Raw genomic sequence first — 22,085 nt, forward strand, 5'->3', positions numbered from 1 at the left:
GTTTTCAGAACCAAGGATAACCAACCTATGTTAATGTTAATGTCCGCCGAGCTTCACAGCTGTGTATCTCTGGCTTCTCTAAAGTTGTCTCCACTCCTTCTCTCCCCTTTTCCCCCCTTCTCCCTCCTTCTCCCCCCCCCTTTACCCTCCCCTTTACCCTCCCCTTTACCCCCCCCTCTCCCCCCCCCTCTCCCCCCCTCTCCCCCCACACCCACATACCCCCCTCTTTTAAAGGACTAACGTGACCCTTCCTGTACACTGTGCTTTCACCGCCATAATTACAGCGCCAACCTTCCTGTTCATTGCGTTGTGTGTCTGTATCACACTGGCTTTGCACCATGTGAATTTCACTCAGACAGCACTCCCCCCGCTTGCCCTGTCCCCCGCATAACGGGCTGGTGAAGGAAGCGATGTGTGATTTGACAGTCGCCGGCAGTCGCCTGAAAAATCGCCTAAGTGGGACAGGCCCAATAGAATGCAGAATATGTGCAAGTTTGCAACAGCTAATTTAGATCACATATTCATCCTTAGCATATGAGAGATTGTTCAAGAATCTGATAACAGGGGGAAAGATGGTTTTCTTGAATCCGGTGGTGTATATTTTCAAACTTTTATATCTTCTGCCAGTGGGAAAAGGGAGAAGAATGAATGACTGTCCTTGATTATATGATGGCTGCTCTACTGAGGCAGCATGAAATGTAGATGGAGTTGATGGGTGGGGAAGGGGTTGTTAGGCACCACTATACGACTTTCTATACCAGAACCTCATGCTTCAGTTTCTGCTTCTAAGCAAAATTGAGCTCAGTGTGAAGACTGACGTTCCAAGATGTGGGTGGGGCTGGCGGAGGAGAATGTTAGTAGAGGGAAACTAATAGGGTCTCTGGAAGAACTGGAGGGACCTGAGATTTACCTGGTGGGGAATGGAAGTGTAAAGGGACTGGACATCCATGGTAAAGATGAGGCAATGGGGGTCTCGGAATTGGAAGTTATTAAAGTGTGAGGTATCTCGGATGTTGGTCAGAAGGGACAGGACAAGGGGAGACAGTATGGAATCGAGGTATTTGGAGATGAGTTCTGTGATGCAGGAGCACGCAGAAACAACGGGTCTGCCAGGACAGTTCTCTTTTGAATTTTGGGAAGGAGGTGGAATCATGAGAATGATGGGGGTCTGGTAAAACATGTGCATGATGGAAATAGTCGTAATGTAATTTCTCTTTTCATGACATGATCTACTTTTATTATGTAACTTTTCTAAAATGTATGCTTTCAGTCTGAACTGTTGATACATTACCTAATCTCTTTTAATTATCTGACTCTTTAGGGCAATGTGGAAGTTTGGCTGGGACAGCTCCTGAACGGAGTCAGAAAGACAATTCACACCATTATTCGACAGGCTTCAATAGCAATCACTGACAGTGACATTAAATTACACGAGTTCCAAGATATGTTCCCTGCACAGATAGGTTTGCTGGGCATTCAGATGATCTGGACAAAAAACTCTGAAGAAGCTTTGAATAATGCCAGATTTGATAAGAAGGTATTGGAAATTGAATATAAAGTTTATTTCAGTCACTGTTATGGTACATAGCTCTGTATAACGAATTCATCTGCCATCTCCAGGTTTTCCATTAATTCTCAGATACGCTTTCAAGAGGATCAATACTCATTTTGTTAGCAGTTTACTGTTTTCAAGAGATTTTAAAAAAATTAACAAAGCTTCCAGTCACCAATTGAAATCTCATCATAACTTAACGTATGTCTATCATTTGTCCATCAGAAGGGTCATGAGCAGCATGGTGACGCAGCCAGTAGTGTTGTAATCTCACAGCCCCAGTGTCCTGGGTTCAACCCTAACCTTAGGAGCTGTCTTCATGTCCTTCCTGTGACTTTATTAATTTTCTCTTGGTGCTACAGTTTCCCCCAAATACTAATGGTGTGCTGGTTGATAGGTTAATTTGCCACAGTAAATTGTCTCTGGTGTAGTTAAGTGATGGCATCTGGTAAGAGATGGTGGTATATGGTGGTATAGGTGGTAAGGTGGTATAGGAGGAAAGGTATATGACCTTATCAAATCAATGTATCTGAATAATAAATGTGGTGTTAAAATTGTGGACAAACGCACTGATCTCTTCGCCCAGAGAAGAGGCGTCCGGCAAGGCTGCAATCTGAGCCCGACACTGTTTAATGTATATATCAACGATTTGGCAGTAAAGTTGGACCAGAGCACAGCACCGGGCCTCTGTCTTCTGGATGGAGAGGTAAAGTCCCTGTTTTATGCGGATGACTTGGTTCTGCTGTCCCCCACAGAGCAGGGACTGCAGCAACAGTTGGACCTACTTGATGACTTCTACCAAAATTGGGCCCTGGCAGTAAATCTAAAGAAAACCAACATCATGATTTTTCAGAAAAGACCCAGATGTCAGGAAGATAAATACAAATTTACTCTCAATGGTATTGTTATCGAACACACTATGAGCTATACTTATCTTGGTCTCACTGTTTCAGCATCAGGGAGCTTCAATATGGCAGTGAATGCACTAAAAGAGAAAGCTCGAAGAGCTTTGTATGCAATAAAAAGAAGATTCTACACCATCCAAATTCCAATTAAAATCTGTCTTAAAATATTTGACAGTGTAATCCAGCCTATTGCGCTTTATGGTAGTGAAGTATGGGGTCCGCTCAGTCACCATAGTTATAGTAAATGGGAAAAACATACAACGGAGGCCCTGCATGCGGAATTTTGCGGAACATTCTCCGTGTCCAAAGGAAAACACCAACAAACGCATGTAGGGCGGAATTAGGCAGATACCCACTGATAATAAATATCCAGAAAGAGCACTACATTTTTGGAATCACCTTAAATCTAGCCCCCCCAGATACCCTCCAGTTTAAAGCCCTTCAAACACAAGAGGGGAGCCCAGAAAAGAGTCCCCTGTGTCAGTTGGTACTGAGACTAACTACCCCTATTCAGTTAAACACTATCCAGTTAAATCCTGACCAGCCTCAGATCAATACTGATCCCCAATCACCAGTTAGAGTGAACCAAATTATCAAACAATGTAAAGAAACGTAATTGGAACATTGGGATAAAGAAACCAAAAGCCAAAGCAGATTAGAATGTTACCGTGCCCTAAAAATAGATTATAAATTGGCAGACTATCTCTCAACTGTTAGGGACATAAAGCAGAGACAGACCCTCACCAAATACAGGTTAAGTGACCACTATTTGGCAGTTGAAAAAGGAAGACAGAAGAGATTCTGGCAACCAAGAGAAAACAGAATATGCGGCCACTGTTTGACAGATGGGGTTGAAACAGAGGTGCACTTCCTCCTAAAATGCAAAATATTTGACAAAACAAGGAAAACATACTTTGACAAACTCAGTTTGGCAATCCCTGATTTTAAAGAACTAGATTACACATCAAAACTAAGAATAATCCTTGGCGAAGGAAATACGGCACATCTTGGTGCACAATACGTAACAGCATGCCATAACCTGAGAGACGGTGAATGACCAACATGCACATATGTACGCACACACTAATTAACATTAACTGACACTAAGAAATTAATATTGAATTGCTAAATTTGCTTTTCTGTTGTACTGCTTACAGCTGCAAGAATGTGTAGCAATCAATAAAGGGCTATAGGCCTATTGCGAGTTTATGTACAGGGACATATCTATCCATGCACTGTATACTTGTATTTATACTTATGCATTTTAAATATGTATGTCATGTTTTATACTTTGGCAATATAATAATGTATTTTTTATCATGCCAATAAAGTTTTTTTTAAATTGGAAAATTGATGGGGGACTTGATCTGCCATAGGAGGTGATAGAGGCAGATACAAATATAACACTTAAAATACATTTGTACAGGTACTTAGATAGGAAAGGCACAGAGAGAGATTAATCTAACGCAGTCAAATACGATTAGCATAGGTAGACATTATAATCAGTATGGATAGGGTGGACTGAAAGGCCCCATTTCTATGCTGCATGATTCTATGGATAAAAGAGGAATAGTGTAAATGGGTGCTTGATGGTCTCAGGGATTTGGTGGCCCAATAGACCTGTTTCCAAACGGTATGACTATGACTGATCGTTATCTTTAGAAATACTTACATTCTGTTTATATATTTCTGGCTAGTTTATCTTGTGTTTTATTTTTTCATTCTTTGTTATTTTATCAAATCTTCTGACCTACCTTCTGTGCAGTAACGTTCAATGTTTGAATCATTCTACTTGCACTGTAAGAATCCATATGCTACATGGACTGCAATGGCTGAAGGCTGAATGGCTGAAGTAGAATGATACAAACATGAAATCTGAATAATATAACCCTGAAAATATTACAACTTTAAATATTTGTTTGGTGCAGATCATGCAAACAACCAATCAGACATTTATGGATATGCTTAATGATTTAATTGACATGACAACTCGAGAACTAACAAAAATGGAACGGATAAAATATGAGACACTGATCACCATCCATGTACACCAGAAAGACATTTTTGATGATCTGGTATGTTATCCTGTTTCCTAAAACAAATGTTAATGAAATGTGATGCAGGAAGTATGTAATGCTTTTATTTTTTTTGCAACATTGCATTAGGTTAGGATGAACATTAAATCCACGTCTGACTTTGAATGGCAAAAACAATCCCGGTTTTACTTTTTAGAGGACACAGACAAATGCATTATTCAGATTACAGATGTTGAGTTCAACTATTGCAATGAATATCTTGGCTGTACAGATAGACTTGTAATAACACCATTAACCGATAGGTAAGAATTTTAGTTGAAAAGAAGTCTATTATTCGAATTATGTTGAATATCTATTAAGCATCCATTAGTATACTATTTACGTGAATATATAATCTGGAAAGATCGCATGCAGTTCTACACTGACCATTCTGTGTATCTGCAAATTTTTAAACTGAATTCTTTTTTTCCAAAGTCTAAATCAGTAATATAAATTGTGCAAAAAGATGGTTCCAGTATTGATTTTACAACATGTCTGAAAAGCCAACGTTAACAACACTCTGTTACTCCATTTTCAGTCACTTAGCTATCCATTTTGCTGCATATTTCCTGACACTGCATGTGCTGACATTAATCAATAGTTATATTTTAATATACTTTATCAAAAGAACTAAATATATTACTTCTGCTTAATGACACTTTGATATTATCTCTGATATCTCTTCAGTTTGGTTTGTCAACTAAGACTCACATATTGAAATCCATGTTGTAGGTATGTTACAAAACTTACCTTCAGCGGCGCTGCAGTTCTGCTACTGGCCATTTGTGCGCGACTTTGGCGCCTTTGAGGGGGGGGGGGGGGATTAAAATGCCGTTTTCTCCTGCCTGTCCGAGATATATTTTCTCGGGCTACTACCTAATGCTGAATAATCGCTCCAACTGCCGTTCTCGGAATTTAAAAAAACAAACCGCGGGACAATTTCAGCGTTGGAGTAAAATAAAAAGCTACTAATGCCGTCAATGCAGGCAACGGAACGGATCTCACGTACGGGACAAAACATAAGCTAAGTCGTTTATTTTACATATAAACTTGCTTCTTAGGATTACTTTAATCAAAATTTCATCAGCGAAAATGTGATTATGTAAATATACAAACCGGCAGTTTTTTTCCTGCCGATATGGGGTTTAAATTCACCGCAACCGTAACGTTCCAATCGATTGCGTTCCACAAAATCTCACTTGCAAGATGATTAAAATGGCCATTAATTTACGGGAATTAAACACTAAATTCCTTCCATTTGGCCTATAAATTCATGACAATGAGATTTAAAAATCATGTTATATTGTGAATTCTTGTGTGAATGTTATTTGGACACTTAGGCTATTTAAAAATGATAACCTTTTCTTAAGAAATGGATAGATGTTTAGATCTAGTAATTGAATTTTGTAATTAGCTACAATTAGGTAACTAACAAATTATATGCTTTAATTTCAGGTCATCCAAGTAAGATGGTTTCATATTTGTTTCACAATGCTTCAATCTATAATAACTGAAAATTTCATTCAGTTCTCTTAATTTTTAAGAAAATTATGGGCTTTTGACTGTCCTCGATCACAGCTTTTGAGTTAAGTCAATGGAAAAGCAATAGGGAACAAGATGCTAATTTCAGAGTATGAAAATGGCCATAACATTTCTAATACTGAAGATATGAAAGTGAATTAGGTGTCAAATTAAACTTCTTTTTATGCTTTATCTGATGGGATAAATTGCAGACTTGATTTTTAAAATCTCAAAATTTTGTAACATTGCTACATGTTGGCAATTCAATGTAATTTTTTTAAACTTTTTCCTTTCGTCTCCCTCAGTAATAATTTCTTTCCTACCACATATATTTTACTAATTTCTTTTTATGAACATTTCAGGTGCTACATTACACTGTCTCAGGCCTTAGGAATGAGTATGGGTGGTGCACCAGCAGGACCTGCAGGCACGGGCAAAACAGAAACCACCAAAGACATGGGGAAGTGTCTTGGAAAGTACGTTGTTGTATTTAATTGTTCAGATCAGATGGACTATAGAGGTTTAGGCCGCATCTACAAAGGTAAGAGGAAGTAGGGTGGTAATGCTTGTTTTATTTGCATGTGCAGCTTATAATACATCAAACTGTGTGCATAATACGTTTTTAATAGACTATATACTAAAATTTCAAGGATACAAATGTTTTGAGAGGGTAAATGAAAAATACATTTTGCTATGTAACATTTAGCGCAGCAGGTAGTTAGGAAGATAAATGACATATTGGTCTTTGTGGCTGGGGATCAGAATATCGACATAGAGAAGCATTGCTGCATTTATACAGGATAATAATAATAATAATACATTTTATTTGCGGGCGCCTTTCAAAGTCTCAAGGACACCTTACAGAAATTAACAAAAGAGAAAAAACATATAGTTGGAGTAAAATAAATAATAAGGACATCACCAATACACAAATTAAAGACAGAATTCGCTCCAAAGACAAAAAATCAAAAACACAATGTGAAGAGAGAGCAGCGACAGCTAAACCGCGCCAGCGTCCACTCTCCCTTCCGACAGCCATCTTGGACACAAACTAACATATTCACATTACACACAAAAAATCATCCCCCCCACAATGGATACCACTGTGGGGGAAGGCACAATGTCCAGTCCCCATCCCCAGTTCTCCCAAAGTCAGGCCTATTGAGGCCTCCGCTATTGCCTCTACGGAGGCCCGATGTTCCTGGCCGTTCTGGCCGGGTGCTGTTGCCCCGGCGTCGGGAGAGTCCTTTCAGCGGCTGGGCCACCTGGAACGGCCGCTTCCTAACTGGGGACCGCGGCTTCCGAAGCCGACAAGGCCGCGCCGGTTTGGAGCTCCCAGGCTTCCGATGTTAAAGTTGGCGCCGCCCGCTCCGATCCGCAGACCCGCAGCCCGGAGGTGTTGATCTCGGCGGTCACAGCTCACCAGAGCTCCAGCGCGTCGATCCAGCGCGGCGACCCAGGCAAGGCATCGCCCGCTCCGCTCCACGATAGCGCTCCAGCGCTGTGCCGCCACCGAAGCCGAGGTGCTGGGCGGTCCCCGCCAGGAAACGGCGCTCCACGCCCGCTGGTAGGCCACAAGGACGGGTCGACGGGGCAGCCCGGAGAAAAAGCTGCCTCACCGACCAGGTAGGGACCTAGAAATATTGTTACCCCCTACCCGCCACATTAAAAAGTCTATCTCTCCCACAAACAAGGCACAGGACTCAATAAAACTGCAAAAAAAAAGTGAATTAAACGGATGGCTGCTGGTTAGCAGCCGTTCCCCAAGATGACTCCTCCTCCCGATAGAGAGAGAGACAGGATGTGGGCAAGACTGCAAGTTTGGGGAATTGAGGGGTATGGGAAATTGGCAAAGAAGAGTTATGCATTGGGACAGGTCAGGGATGGCGGTCAAGGCTGATGAACCAGGTGAAATACTGCTGCCCCTATTTTCTTGTGTTTGTGTGTTCTTTGCATTCTTTCTTTAATATTCTCCAAAATGCTCTATGTTGACATAAGTAATTTTGAAGGACAATCGTGGAAGTAAAAGATTAGCCATATATTTAGCAGATAATCCATCAAACAATTTTGAGTATCAGGCAGTTTTGAGTGTCGGGTATTTGATTTATTGTTGTTTACTATTTAGGTCTGGCTCAGTCTGGTGCATGGGGTTGCTTTGATGAATTTAATCGTATTGAATTGCCAGTACTATCAGTAGCTGCTCAACAAATTTACATTGTACTGCAGTGTAAGAAGAACAAAAAACCCAATTTTCTCTTCACTGATGGTGACACTGTAGAAATGGACAGAGAGTTTGGTATTTTCCTAACCATGGTAAGAGACTGTTGAAAATAAGATGGATTTTGACAAAATGAAATATACCTCCAGAGATTTTACTATATATTTTGGAATATGTCATATTAATAGTATTTTAATCTCTGCATGTAGTTACTTATTCTTTGCATGTAGTTACTTAAATCAATTTTAAATTTAGAACCCAGGCTATGCAGGACGTCAGGAACTACCTGAAAATCTAAAGATTCAGTTCCGTTCAGTAGCCATGATGGTGCCAGACCGTGCTATTATAATGAGAGTGAAGTTGGCTAGCGCTGGTTTCCGTGATAACCAAATCCTCAGTCGGAAGTTTTATACACTCTACAAACTTTGTGAGGAGCAATTATCTAAACAGGTAAACTAAACTGTTATATGTGATCTTTTGTGGAAACAAGGAACTGCAGATGATGGTTTAAATAAAAAGGATACAAAGTGCTGGAGTAACTCAGCGGGTCAAGTAGCATCCCCGGAGAACGCAGATAGGTGCCAATTCAGGTTTGAATCCTTCTTAAGATCCGAAGAGTCCCGACTCAAAATATCACCAATCCATGTTCTTCGGGGATGCTGGTTGACTCGCTGAGTTATTCCAACATTTCGTGCCCTAATATATGGGATCTTTTGTTGCATTGATGCTTATTATGATGCGAGATAAGATTTTCTCAGAGCCATTAACAAGTTTGGAGCGTCAAGACAATCAGTTGAATTGTGGTGATTCATGCTCACTACCCAGATGCAGAGGAACTAATTAGTTGGCCCAAGGCATCACAGACCTCAGTGTTGGAGCCTGAGCAAAGCCATCATTGGTATGTTACGGACATTCTGTTCACAAGAGGCCACTAATAGTCTTAACTCTGGCAAAACCCATTCTTAGCTTTGAAAACAAAGTGCTGGGTGTAAAGTATTCATATTTATATGTTAATGAGTTGGTGTTCAATGTAAGCATGGAATGCTGGGTAATAAATCTCTCTCTCGTGATCCAGGCAACCTGCTTGTAAGTTGTTATTCATTCTGCCGCCCGGAATATAACAAAATTGGCGACAAGGATGGGATAGAGTTTGTGAACTCATCCTTTAAATACAGTGCAGGACTGTTTTGCAACACACAGTATTATTTAACATTTTAAACAGTAAATAAGGAGTTGTGTCGCAGTTGTTTGCGAGCTGGACACAATAGGCGGCAGATCCTTCTATGCAGGGGACTGTAGTTTAAAACAGCAGCTGGACAAATTGTTGAGAGTTTGTCAGGCTATCTCTATGTTGTGTCTACGTGGCAAGATGCTGTCCTTGGGATTGTATAAGATTTTTTTTGTCAAGTTCCTCAAGCCTTTGTACAGCTAAGTTTTGGGTGAATTGTTACACCAGAACAGACAGGGATTCGGGGTTTGTGAACGGACTTAAAAAAAAAAAGAGAACGACACGATGGCAGTGTCCACAGGCTACATCGGAAACCTTGACACTTTTGACAAGAGTAGAGAGCCGTTCAGCTCCTATATGGAGAGAGCAAACATGTTTTTCAGGGCAAACAACATAATGGAGATTATTTGTGAAGGAGAGATAGTGACTGAAACAAATAAGGCCGTTTGCAACTGCATGAAAGCGATTTTGCTCACGGAGATCGGTCCTGAAGTGTACGGCACACTCGTGAATCTCCTTGCGCCCATAAATGCAAAAGACGTGCCATTTAATGACATTATGAAGAAGCATTTCAACCCAAAGCCTCTGGAAATCGCAGAAAGCTATAAATTTGGCACTAGAAACCAGAAGCAGAATGAGACAATCAATGAGTACATTGTTACCTTGAAAATCTTTGCATTGTAACATTGGAACCTTTCTCTGACGCGCACTATGCAACAGATTTGTTTGTGGTCTAGTGGATGAACATTCAGTCCAAACTCATGAACACCCCAGATCTTACGTTCGAGAAAGCATGCAAGATTGCTACCACAATGGAGATGACATCAAAAAATGCTCGCGAATTTCGTCCACCACGAACTGCAGTGGCCATTTACAGTCACAAGGCAGTGCCTATGGCCAAACCAAGAGGCGCTAAACCAAAACCAAAGTATGGCGGGGAGCTGAGTTCAGCCAGTTGTTATCGTTGCAACGGTAATCACTCATCCCAATTTTGTCAGTTTAAAATGGCCAAGTGCTATAACTGCCAGAAGAAAGGCCATATCACCTAAGCATGTCGGGCCAAGCATAAAACAGGAAACCAACAATCTGCGGGAATCAAGCGACAACACCAGAGAGGAGTTCACAACTTGGAGGTGAACCCAGATGGAAATGAACTTGGGTTGTACACCATTTATGCAACCAACATCGATAAGCCTAGAACCAGCCAAGGCAAGGACATTCAAACTAAACTATTGATTAATGAACAGTTAATTGATATGTGTATTGACACAGCAGCAGATTGTTCGGTCATGAGCAGAGACCTGTACGAAACAAAGTTCCCAGAGATACCATTGTTTGAGAGTAAGGTCAAGCTGAGAACCTACTCGGGCGAAGTTTTGGAGACATACGGACAAATGAACTGTAAAGTTCAGCATAATGGTCAGTCAGTGGCACTGCCCATCATAGTGGCCAGCTACAGAAATAAACCAACCCTCCTTGGAAAGAATTGGCTGAGTAGAATAGAATTGGACTGGAAGAACATTTTCAGCATCGATTTGTCCAAATCACATCTTGAAAACGTCATAAGCAAACATGCAAACATTTTTGCTGACAGTTACACGGGAATAACAGGGTACTCTGCACACATTCGACTTAAGCAAGATGTGAGACCTGTGTATTGTCGACCAAGACCTGGACCATATGCACTAAAGCAACAAGTGGAGGAAGAACTCGACAGGTTAGAGCGGAATGGAGTACTCGTGAAGACAGACCAGAGTAACTGGGCAACTCCAATTGTGGCCGTACCCAAGGCCGACAAAACTGTTCGACTATGTGGTGATTACAAAGTCACAATCAACCAAGCCGTTGTTGACGAACAATATCCATTTCCAACCTTGCAAGATCTGTACGCAGAAGTTAGGGCATAAGGGCAAGAGTCTTCACTAAACTGGATTTGTCTCACGCTTACGCTCAACTCAATGTCGACAAGGAAAGTCAGCAGTAATTGACTATCAACACACATAAGGGCTTGTATTCATATACAAAGATGCTCTATGGTGTGAAATCCTCCCCGAGAAATTTCCAGTCTGTCATGGACAAAATGTTACAAGGCATTCCGCACTGTGTGTGCAACCAGGATGACCTAGTGATATTCACAGAGGGCATGGTAGAACATCTGGAAATCCTCGCACAACTGAACTGCCACAATATCAAACTGCGACAAAGCAAATGTGCATTTGCGCCGTCAGAGGTGGGTCTACCTTGGACTCAAAGTAGATGCCAATGGACTTCGCCCTGTGAAGGCGAAAGTTGAAGCAATAGTGAATGCTCCAAAACCCAACAATGTGTCAGAGCTACGATCATTCCTTGGGATGGTGCAGTTCTATGCACGATTCCTTCCAGATTTAGCAACAGTGCTAAAACCACTACATCATCTGCTACAAAAAGATGTGAAATGGACGTGGGGAAAGGAACAGCAACGTGCATATGACATCTGCAAGGAAAACTTGACAAGTGACAAACTCCTTGTTCACTACGATACGACACGTGAGATGAAATTTGCTTGTGATGCTTCAAGTTATGGTGTACGTGCAGTAATCTCCCACGTAATGAATGACGGACAGGAAAAGCCTATTGCTTTTGCATCCCGCGCCTTATCACCGAGTGAACGCAATTATGCACAGATAGAAAAGGAAGCACTCAGCATCATGTTCGGAATCAAGAAATTTCATCAGTTTCTTCTCGGCAGACCATTCACCCTATTGACTGATCACGAGCCAGTACTTGTGATGCTTGGTCCCAAGTCAGCTTTACCTTCCATGGCGGCATCATGGATGCAGCGCTGGGCAATTTTGCTGTCCCAGTATGACTACAAGGTTGAGTACAGAAGCTCCAAGTGCAACGCAGTTGTCCCGGTTGCCCCATGAGAACTCTAACGTGGGAAGTGAGAACTGAATCTACACACTGCAAATTGTAGATGAAGACATTCCAGTGACTGCAACAGAAATTGCAGCAGAAACAGAGAAAGACACTGTGCTGAAGTGGGTCTATGAACAGACATTGAATGGTTGGACTGAACTCAGTGCTGAAGCCTTTCCATAATCGACGCCATGAATTATCATGTGAGCAGGGATGCATTAAGTGGGGTTGCAGAGTGGTGGTGCCAGAGTCTTTGAGAAACAAAATTATGAATGAACTTCATGCCGAACATCCTGGCATAGTAAGCATGAAGTCAATTGCCAGAAGTTTTGTGTATTGGCCTGGTATTGACAGTGACATCAAGTCACTGGTGAGCAAATGTAGGGTCTGCCAAATTTGCAGGAGTAACCCACCAAAAACACCACGGCAACCCTGGTCATGGCCAAGTTAACGACCAAAAACACCACTGCAACCCTGGTCATGGCCAAGTAGACCTTTTCAGAGAGTTCATGTAGATTTTTGTGAAAAGGGTAATGATCACTTTCTGGTACTAGTAGATAGTCATTCCAAATGGATTGAGGTTAAGCATATGGGGTCAAGCACTACTACTGAGCGTACCATAGATAAGGTGAGATCCATTTTTGCATGCCATGGTTTACCGGAAGAACTTGTTTCTGACAACGGGCTTCAGTTTTGTTCAGAACGGTTCAAAGAGTTCATGCAGCGGAATGGTGTAAAACACACACTTGTTTACCCCATACCATCCAGCCTCCAACGGGGCGGCAGTAAGGTCTGTTAGAATTGTCAAAGATGCTCTCAAGAAACAGGTTTTGCAGAGCAGTTCAAAGTTCAGCATGAATCGAATCGAATCGAATCGAATTATCCTCTATTGTCATTCAGACCTTTCGGTCGGAACAAAATGTTGTGCCTTGCAGTCATACATATAATAAAATAACAAAAACACACAATAAACACAAATTTAACATCCACTACAGTGAGCTCACCAGGCACCTCCTCACTGATGGAAGGCAAAAGTCTTAAAGTCTCTGTCTCTTCCCTCCTTGTTCTCCCTCTGCGCTGAGGCGATCCAGGCTTCTGTTGTTGTGACCCCGTCAGGTGATGGTAAGTCAGTCCTGCAGCCCGGGGTGGTCGAAGCTGCCGCCCTCCAGTCAAGCGGACGCAGCTGTTGTTGCGGGAGCTCCGGAAAAACAGGTCACCAACCTGTGACCTGCGAGCTCCCGACGATGTCGTCCACTGGACCTGCGGCCGAGCCCCCGAATTCAGGTCGCCGCCACCGGAATGCCGCCACAGACCCGAAGCCGGGCCGCCACCGCCGGCCAGGTCAGTCATCCAATTTTAAAACAGCACTAAAAAAAACACGTTTTAACATAAACATCCATCACAGTGACTCCTACACATTCCTCACTGTGATGGAAGGCGAAAATAAAGTTCCAAGTCCTTCCCTTGTTGTTCTTCCTTGGTTGGGGGCCTTGCGCCCCCCGTTGACGGGATGGTCTTGAGTCCCGTAGCCGGCGGCATTCGGGCCCTCCGCGTCAAGGTGTTCATCTCCTGTTTCGGGGGGATGTCAGCTCCCCCGCGCCGGGTGATCAAACCTCGCGTCGGGGCTGGTCGAGCCTTCTGCGGCGTTGGAGCTCCCGACTAGCCTCTCCCGAGACTGCGAGCCCTTGTTGGTAAGTCCGCAAGCCGCGGTGGAAGCGATCCCAGGCAATGGATCCGCTCCGATGGTGAGTGCACGCCCCGCGGTGGGGCTCACGACAGTCCGAGGCGGCTAACAGCTCCAGCGATGGTAGGCCGCAGAGCCCGGAGAATGTGATCCGAAACTTGATCACATCTCTGGGAAGGTAAGAACCTGAAAAAAAAAGTTTCCCCCTCCCCCCCCTCCCCCCACATAAAACAAACAGAAGAACATTAAAACAAACTTTAAACAAATGCTAAAAATGACAAAACGGGTAACTCAGCAGGTCAGGCAGCATCTTTGGAGGACATGGTTGGGCATAATTTTGGGTAGGGACTAACGAGGAGTCATGGATTTCGGTAGTAGGAACAAAAGCGCAGACTATTTTCTAAATTGCGAGAGAATTCAGAAATATGATCTGCAGGGGGACTTGGGAGAGCTGGTGCAGGATTCCCAGGAAGTTAATTTGCAAGTCGAATCGGTAGTAAGGAAGGAAAATGTAATGCTAGCATTTATTTTGAGAGGTCTAGAATATAAAAACAGGGAAGTAATGCTGAAGCGTTGATAAGCTACTGACCGGACTTCATTTGGAGGATTGTGAGCAGTTTTTGGGCTGCATATCTAAGGAAGAATGTGCTGACATTGGAGAAGGTCCAGAGGAGGTTTACAAGAATAATCTCCGGAATGATTGGGTTAACATATGATGAGGTTTGATGGTGCTGGGATTGTACTCACTGGAGTTTAGAAGTATGAGGGGGGACCTCATTGAAACTTACCGAATAGTGAAAGGCCTGTATAGAGTGGCTGTGGAGAGGATGTTTCCACTAGTGCAAGAGTCTAGGACCAAAGGCCATAGGCCCCAAATAAAAGGGTGTATCTTTTGAAAGGAGATGAGGAGGATTTCTTTAGTCAGAGGGTGGTGAATCAGTGGATTCATTGCCACAGATGAATGTGGAGGCCAAATCAATGGATATTTTTAAGGTGGAGATTGACAGATTCTTGATTAGTAAGGTTGTCAGGGGTTATGGGGACAAGGCAGGAGAATGGGGTTGAGAGGGAAAGATTGATCAACCATGATTGAATGGTGGAGTAGACTTGATGGGCCGAATGGCCTAAGTCTGCTCCTCCAACCTATGAACTATGGACTAAAGGAGACAGAAATGAAACAATAGGGTGATAAGACAAATTTTGAAAAAGTAGCAAAATGTAAAGCCAAGTATAGAGGTGGTAAGGAATGGGGGAAGAGGGGACAGGGGATGGGATAGTGGGAGAGTGAGTGGGAGAATCTGGGGTAAAAAAGGGGGTGACGGGGGAGAAATAAAATGGGGTGGGGTGTTACCTAATATTGGAGAATTCAATGATTGATTGATAAGCTACCCAAGCGGAATATGAGATGCTGTTTCTTCATTTTGCTCATGGCCTCATTCTGGCAATAAAGAAGGCCTGGACAGAAAGGTCATTGTGGGAAGTGAAGTTAAAATTGTCAGCAACTGGGAGATCCTGAGTTGACCAACAAAAGTGTTTAGTGAAATGATCACCTAGTTTACATTTGAATATGGAACACTATGGACTTTAACTAAGCACCAAACTACGAATTGCTTTGGTTGCAATAAGGACTTCAGGATTTGTTTTTTTTTTGGCGTCATATTGGGACACCAGCTATTTACAATATATATTAATGATTTGGACGAGGGAATTGAATGCAATATCTCCAAGTTTGCGGATGACACGAAGCTGGGGGGCAGCGTTAGCTGTGAGGAGGATGCTAGGAGGCTGCAAGGTGACTTGGATAGGCTGGGTGAGTGGGCAAATGCATGGCAGATGCAGTATAATGTGGATAAATGTGAGGTTATCCACTTTGGTGGCAAAAAACAGGAAAGTAGACTTTATATCTGAATGGTGGCCGATTAGGAAAAGGGGAGATGCAACGAGACCTGGGTGCCATGGTACACCAGCCATTGAAAGTAGGCATGCAGGTGCAGCAGGCAGTGAAGAAAGCGAATGGCATTTTAGTATTCATACCATAAAGATTTGAGTATAGGAGCAGGGAGGTTCTACTGCAGTTGTACAGGGTCTTGGTGAGACCACACCTGGAGTATTGCATACAGTTTTGGTCTCCTAATCTGAGAAAAGACATTCTTGCCATAGAGGGAGTACAGAGAAGATTCACCAGACTGATTCCTGGGATGTCAGGACTTTCATATGAAGAAAGACTGGATAGTACTCGCTAGAATTTAGAAGATTGATGGGGGATCTTATAGAAACTTACAAAATTCTTAAGGGGTTGTACAGGCTAGATGCAGGAAGATTGTTCCCGATGTTGAGGACGTCCAGATCAAGGGGTCACAGTTTAAGGATAAGGGGGAAATCTTTTAGGACCAAGATGAGAAAAACATTTTTCACATAGAGAGTGGTGAATCTGGAACTCTCTGCCACAAAAGGTAGTTGAGGCCAGTTCATTGGCTATATTTAAGAGGGAGTTAGATGTGGCCCTTGTGGCTAAAGGGATCAGGGGGTATGGAGAGAAGACAGGTACGGGATACTGAGTTGGATGATCAGCCATGATCATATTGAATGGTGGTGCAGGCTCGAAGGGCCGAATGGCCTACTCCTGCACCTAATTTCTATGTCTATATTGTGTTTTTAATATATTTTATGTTTGTTTATAATGTTATCTGTTGAGTACTGTGTTTACAGACATGTTTGACTGTTCCCATTCGGTATATACAGTATGACAATAAAACGGTTGACTCTTGATGCCCCATCTAAGTGAGTCCCATTTACCTGCATATGGCCTATATCCCTCTATATCATTTCTATCCATATACCTATTCAAGTGTAATTTAAATGCTGTTATAGTATCTGCCCAGACTCCCTCCCCTCGTTCCATATTCCCACCACCCTCTGAGTGAAAAGGTTGCCTCTCAGGTTCCTATGAAATCTTTCCCCTTTCACCTTAAACATATGGTTCTTGATTCACCTATTCTGGGTAAAAGACACTGTGGAATAATTCTACCTAATGACTTTATACATCTCGAAGAGATCATCCCGCAGCATTCTGCGCTCCAAGCCTGCCCAATCTCTCCCTACAGCTCAGGCCCTCGAGTTCTGGCAACATCCTTGCAAATCTTCTTTGCACTCTTTCCAGCTTCATAGCATCCTTCCAATAGTGAGGTGACCAAAACTGTAAACAATACTCCAATGTGGCCTCAACAAGAGGCCACATAGTGTCATATAATGCCATACAACTGTCACATAATGTCTCAATCTCTATACCCCATGTTCTCTAGATATGCTGCCTGACCCACTGAGTTACTCCAGCATTTTGTGTCTTTTTCCCTCTATACTCAATAACCTGACTGATGAAGGTCAATGTTCCAAAAGGACTAATCTACCAAAGAGTAATTGTATATTTGGCCAATTTTCAAAAATAAATACAAGGAGTTAGCTCCAGCAAGTCTCAGTTTATTCAGACATGCACAATCTGTGTCAGACAAATATTAGTTTAGTTTGATTTATCATCTGTAACATGTTGGTCTCTGAAACAAAAGTTGTTGGATCAATTCCCAGACTAGCCACTTAATTGCTTATTTGTGCAAATATGGAAGCTTCCTGGCCTTTCCTTACTAGCCTGTTCCTGACTGTGCTCCAAATATATCTGCAGAGTAGTAAAAAAGGAGTACAAAGTAGAACTGCTGATGCTGGTTTACAAAAAAAAAAGACACAAAGTGCTTGAGTAACTTGATGGTTCAGGCAGCATCTCTGGAGAACATGAATAAGTGATGTTTCGGGACGGGACCTTTCCTCAGGCTCTCCAGGGATGTTGCCTGACCTGCTGAGTTATTTCAGCACTTTATGTCTTTTTTTTGTTCCTCTAGCAGTTTGTTCTTTACTCAATGAAAAGTAAGCTTGTCTTTCTCATACTGTTTGACAATTTTTTGAGTATCTACTGACAGGTAATTTTTGGCCACTAATCTTTTCACTCACTGTTAAATAACAATGGTGCAATTTGCCTCGCTGAATGGGTGTGAACAGGGCATGGGTTTTATTTTCAAGACTTCAAAATTAAAGAAATAAATAACTGGCTTAATATATATAAAGCGTAATTCACAAAGCACATTCCAGCCATTTATGTTGCTGAACAATTGTAGTAAAGACAATGTCATAGCCATTCTGCAGACAACAAACAAGGCAATAATGATACTGAGGTAATTTGAGAGATAATCATTGTTCAGGATACTGAGCAAAACTTCCTTTCATCAAAATAATGTCAGAGAGATAGTTTATTCACAAACTCAAATTAGATCAACCGGGTCTTTAATTAGCAATTCATCTGAAAGAAATGGCCTCTGATAGTATTCACACAGTACTACACTGGGTTGTCACCCAGATTACACGATGAAGTCTCTCTGGTCAGCCAGTGGTGCATGGTCAACTCATTTGAGCATGGTTAGAGACTGTGCCTTAAAGTGTGGTCGTAAAAAAATTATTTCCAGTAATAAGGTGCAAAGACTGTATGATGCAATGGATGTAATTATAAAACAAAATTGAAGAAGATTATCTTAATAAATTAATTCAGTGAGACTTCAACACTACACCCATATAGAAATTGCATGGTGGAAATAATTGTGATTTTTACATATATATTGAAAATAATGGAATTTATGATGCTGCAAAACGGGATAATTTGCGTTCTGGGTTTGGTCTATCTTCTGCAACATATTAACAATGTTTATTGTATGATATTGTTATTGTCTAACCGTGACAGGTTCATTACGACTTTGGTTTGCGTAACATTTTGTCTGTGCTGAGAACTCTGGGTGCTGTTAAGAGATCAAATCCAACAGAAGCTGAGAAGACAGTGGTCATGAGAGTTCTGCGTGACATGAATCTCTCTAAATTGGTATGTACTGTGAAACTGGACTGTCAAGACTTGAATAAATAACTTTTTATGCTGATTTAATGATTTGTGTAATTGCATTGTTAACTTAAGGTAAACCTGGTCAATGTATGAGTATTATTCACTTCCATTAAATATTGCATTCATATTTTACAATGGAATGTATTCAAAGTCTATCAAAGTCATTGTCCATTGTGTTTTGTCCACATTCAAACTTTACACATAAATCTTGATTTATCATCTTTATGATATCCTCTTGCCGCTTCGGGTCTTTATCCGAAAACTGTCATTTCCAACATGCTTTTCACCAAAGATGAAGATGCTCACCTACCCTTTATCCATACTGATAAATACAAGCTGAATTGGGCCATTCAAAAAATACTAATCCCTTACTATTTCCCAGCGTCTCTTTAAATTTTTCAACAAAGGGGTTACAAACGTCCCGTTGTAATATTATTGCTTGTTCTATTGTGGTCACTTTATATGGCTAAATAAGTCATACTTGTTTTTTATGTTTTGGGAATCTATACATCCAAGTTTGTTTTTGTGCACTCTTGTTCTGGGAGAACAGTTTACCATAGAACAAAGGTTCCCAACCTGGGATAAATTTTGCCTACCCAGGGGGTAAATTTGTTGATTCTGGATTTGTACATATTTTTTTTCATTGACTGACTGTGTTTGGTTCTGGTATACCGGTATCTGTTCATCATTAGATGTTCATAAATAAGTGAAATAACATTGTTATGTATTATTAAAATTGCCAGGGGTAACTTTGCCAGACAAAAAAGGTTGGGAACCCCTGCCATAGAACATAGAACGTTACAGTACCTTTGGCCACAATGTTTGGGCCGAACATGATACCCAGTTAAACTGATCTCATTTGCCTGTACATGATCCATATCCCTCTATTCCTTGCACTTCCATGTGCCAATCTAAAAGCATCTTAAATACCACTATAGTATCTGCCCCCACCACCAGGATTGGCAATGTGTTCCAGGCCCCCACCACTCTGTTTAAAAAACAAACTTATCCTGTACATCTCCATTAAAATTTCACCCTCTCACCTTATAGCTATGTCCTCGAATATTGGAGATTTCCACCCTGTGGAAAAGTTTCTGACTGCCTTCTCTATCCACGCGTCTCATAATCTTATTTACTTTCATCAAGTTTCCCCTCAACCTCCAGTACTCCAGATAAATCAATCCAACCTCTCCCTGTAACTATTTTCAGGCCCCCTTCGGTCATGGCTGACCATGGGTGTCTCCAGGGTTGGAGGACGCCAGTGTGTGACTTTGTTTAATGTGGGGAGACTGGTTCACAAACAGCCACCACACGGTGTTTGACAGTTCTGGGTCAGGGTCCAGTGGCATGGAGTCCAAGACGACTGGAGACCCTTTTCTTCTGCAGCCTTCATCCGCCTTCCCAGCCGTTGTGACGCTCCACTAAGGTCAGCCAGCGTCCTCCGCCTGTTCCACTGTTGAGGTCTTGGTTGGATTGCTCTTTGTCAGAGTCCTCCCCCTCGATCTTACCGCCATGGAGCTATGATCCCTACCAGGATCATAGCTCCAGATGGCATCGCTCTCAGGATCTCAGGACCACACAAGCTTCTCCTTCACAACAAGGTGACAATCCATGGAGAATCCTCTCCCTGTAACTAAAGCCCTCTAATCTAGGCAGCATTCTAGTAAACTTCCTCTACACCCTCTCCAAACCCACCACGTCTTTCGGGGCGACCATAACTGCACGCAATATGCAAAATGCGGCTTAACCAAAGTCCTATGTAGCTTCATCATGATCCTTATGACACTTCCTGACTCTGAAATTCAATGCCCCAGCAATGAATACCATATTACTTCTTTACCACCCTATCTACTTCTGCTGTCACCTTTAGTGAGGTATGAACATGGACTCCAAAATCTCTCTGCACCTCAATGCTGTGAAAGGTCTTGCAATTAACTGTATACTCTCTCCTTACATTCAACCTCCCAAAGTGCAACATCTCACACTAAGTTGGGTTAAACTCCATCTGCCTTTTCGCTGCCCATTTTTGCAATTGATCTATATCCTACTGTATATTCGGAATTAAACCCTTACTATCTGCAACCACTCCAATTTTGGTGTTGTCAGTAAACGTACTCACCAACCTTCTACATTTACATCTAGGTCATTTCTATATAGCAGGAGCACACATACAAGTTAAAGCAAATTTGTTCTGTTTTAGGTGGATGAAGATGAGCCTCTGTTCATGAGTTTAATTAATGACCTGTTTCCTGGGATCACACTGGATAAAGCTGGCTACCCTGAACTAGAAGCTGCCATTGAGAAACAAACCTCGGATGCAGGAATTATCTACCATCCACCTTGGATCCTGAAACTGATTCAACTCTATGAAACTCAAAGAGTCCGACATGGTAATAGGGCAAAATATGTAGGAAGGAACTGCAGATGCTGGTTTAAACCGAAGATAGACACAGAAAGCTGGAGTAACTCAGTGGGTCAGACAGCATCTCTGGAGAAAAGGAATAGGTGACGTTTCGGGTGGGGACACATCTTCAGACTTAGAGTCAAGGGAAAGGGAAATGAGAGATATAGACAGTGATATACAGAGATATAGAACAAATGAATGAAAGATATGCAAAAAAAAGTAACAATGATAAAGGTTCAGTCCATTGTTAACTGTGGGCTAGGTGAAACCGAGTTACAGACAATGAGACACACCAAGACGACTTTGAAACTGGTATAATGACTTAGATGGGGGAGGGACGGAGAGAAAAGGGATGCAAGGGTTACTTGAAGTTAGAGAAATCAATACTCATACCGCTGAGTTGTAAGCTGCCCAAGTGGAATATGAGGTGCTGTTCCTCCAATTTGCGTTTAGCCTCACTCTGACAATGAAGGAGGCCCAGGACAGAAAGTTCAGTATGGGAAGGGGAATTAAAGTGTTTGGCAACCGGGAGATCAGGTAGGCCTAGGCGGTCTGAGCGAAGGTGTTCAGCGAAATGATCGCCCAGTCTATGTTTGGTCTCACCGATGTGTACACACCTTGAAGAATGGATACAGTAGATGAGGTTGGAGGAGGTACAAGTGAACCT

General features: G+C 42.1%; 1 protein-coding gene across 2 annotated transcripts in view; it reads left to right on the forward strand.

The window, feature by feature from the left end:
• The window catches only part of LOC116966099 (dynein heavy chain 5, axonemal-like), a 350,576-nt gene that overhangs the window by 160,139 nt on the left and 168,352 nt on the right, over positions 1 to 22,085 (forward strand). For both annotated transcript variants that reach the window (XM_033012270.1, XM_033012280.1), the window contains 8 exons: positions 1,322 to 1,537; positions 4,386 to 4,532; positions 4,623 to 4,795; positions 6,416 to 6,594; positions 8,179 to 8,366; positions 8,527 to 8,721; positions 18,862 to 18,996; positions 21,215 to 21,404. In XM_033012270.1, the coding sequence (XP_032868161.1) occupies positions 1,322 to 1,537; positions 4,386 to 4,532; positions 4,623 to 4,795; positions 6,416 to 6,594; positions 8,179 to 8,366; positions 8,527 to 8,721; positions 18,862 to 18,996; positions 21,215 to 21,404 (1,423 nt within the window). The remainder of the gene's footprint in view (positions 1 to 1,321; positions 1,538 to 4,385; positions 4,533 to 4,622; positions 4,796 to 6,415; positions 6,595 to 8,178; positions 8,367 to 8,526; positions 8,722 to 18,861; positions 18,997 to 21,214; positions 21,405 to 22,085) is intronic.

This window comes from Amblyraja radiata, chromosome 2, assembly GCF_010909765.2.
Source record: "Amblyraja radiata isolate CabotCenter1 chromosome 2, sAmbRad1.1.pri, whole genome shotgun sequence".
Taxonomy (NCBI): Eukaryota; Metazoa; Chordata; class Chondrichthyes; order Rajiformes; family Rajidae; genus Amblyraja; species Amblyraja radiata.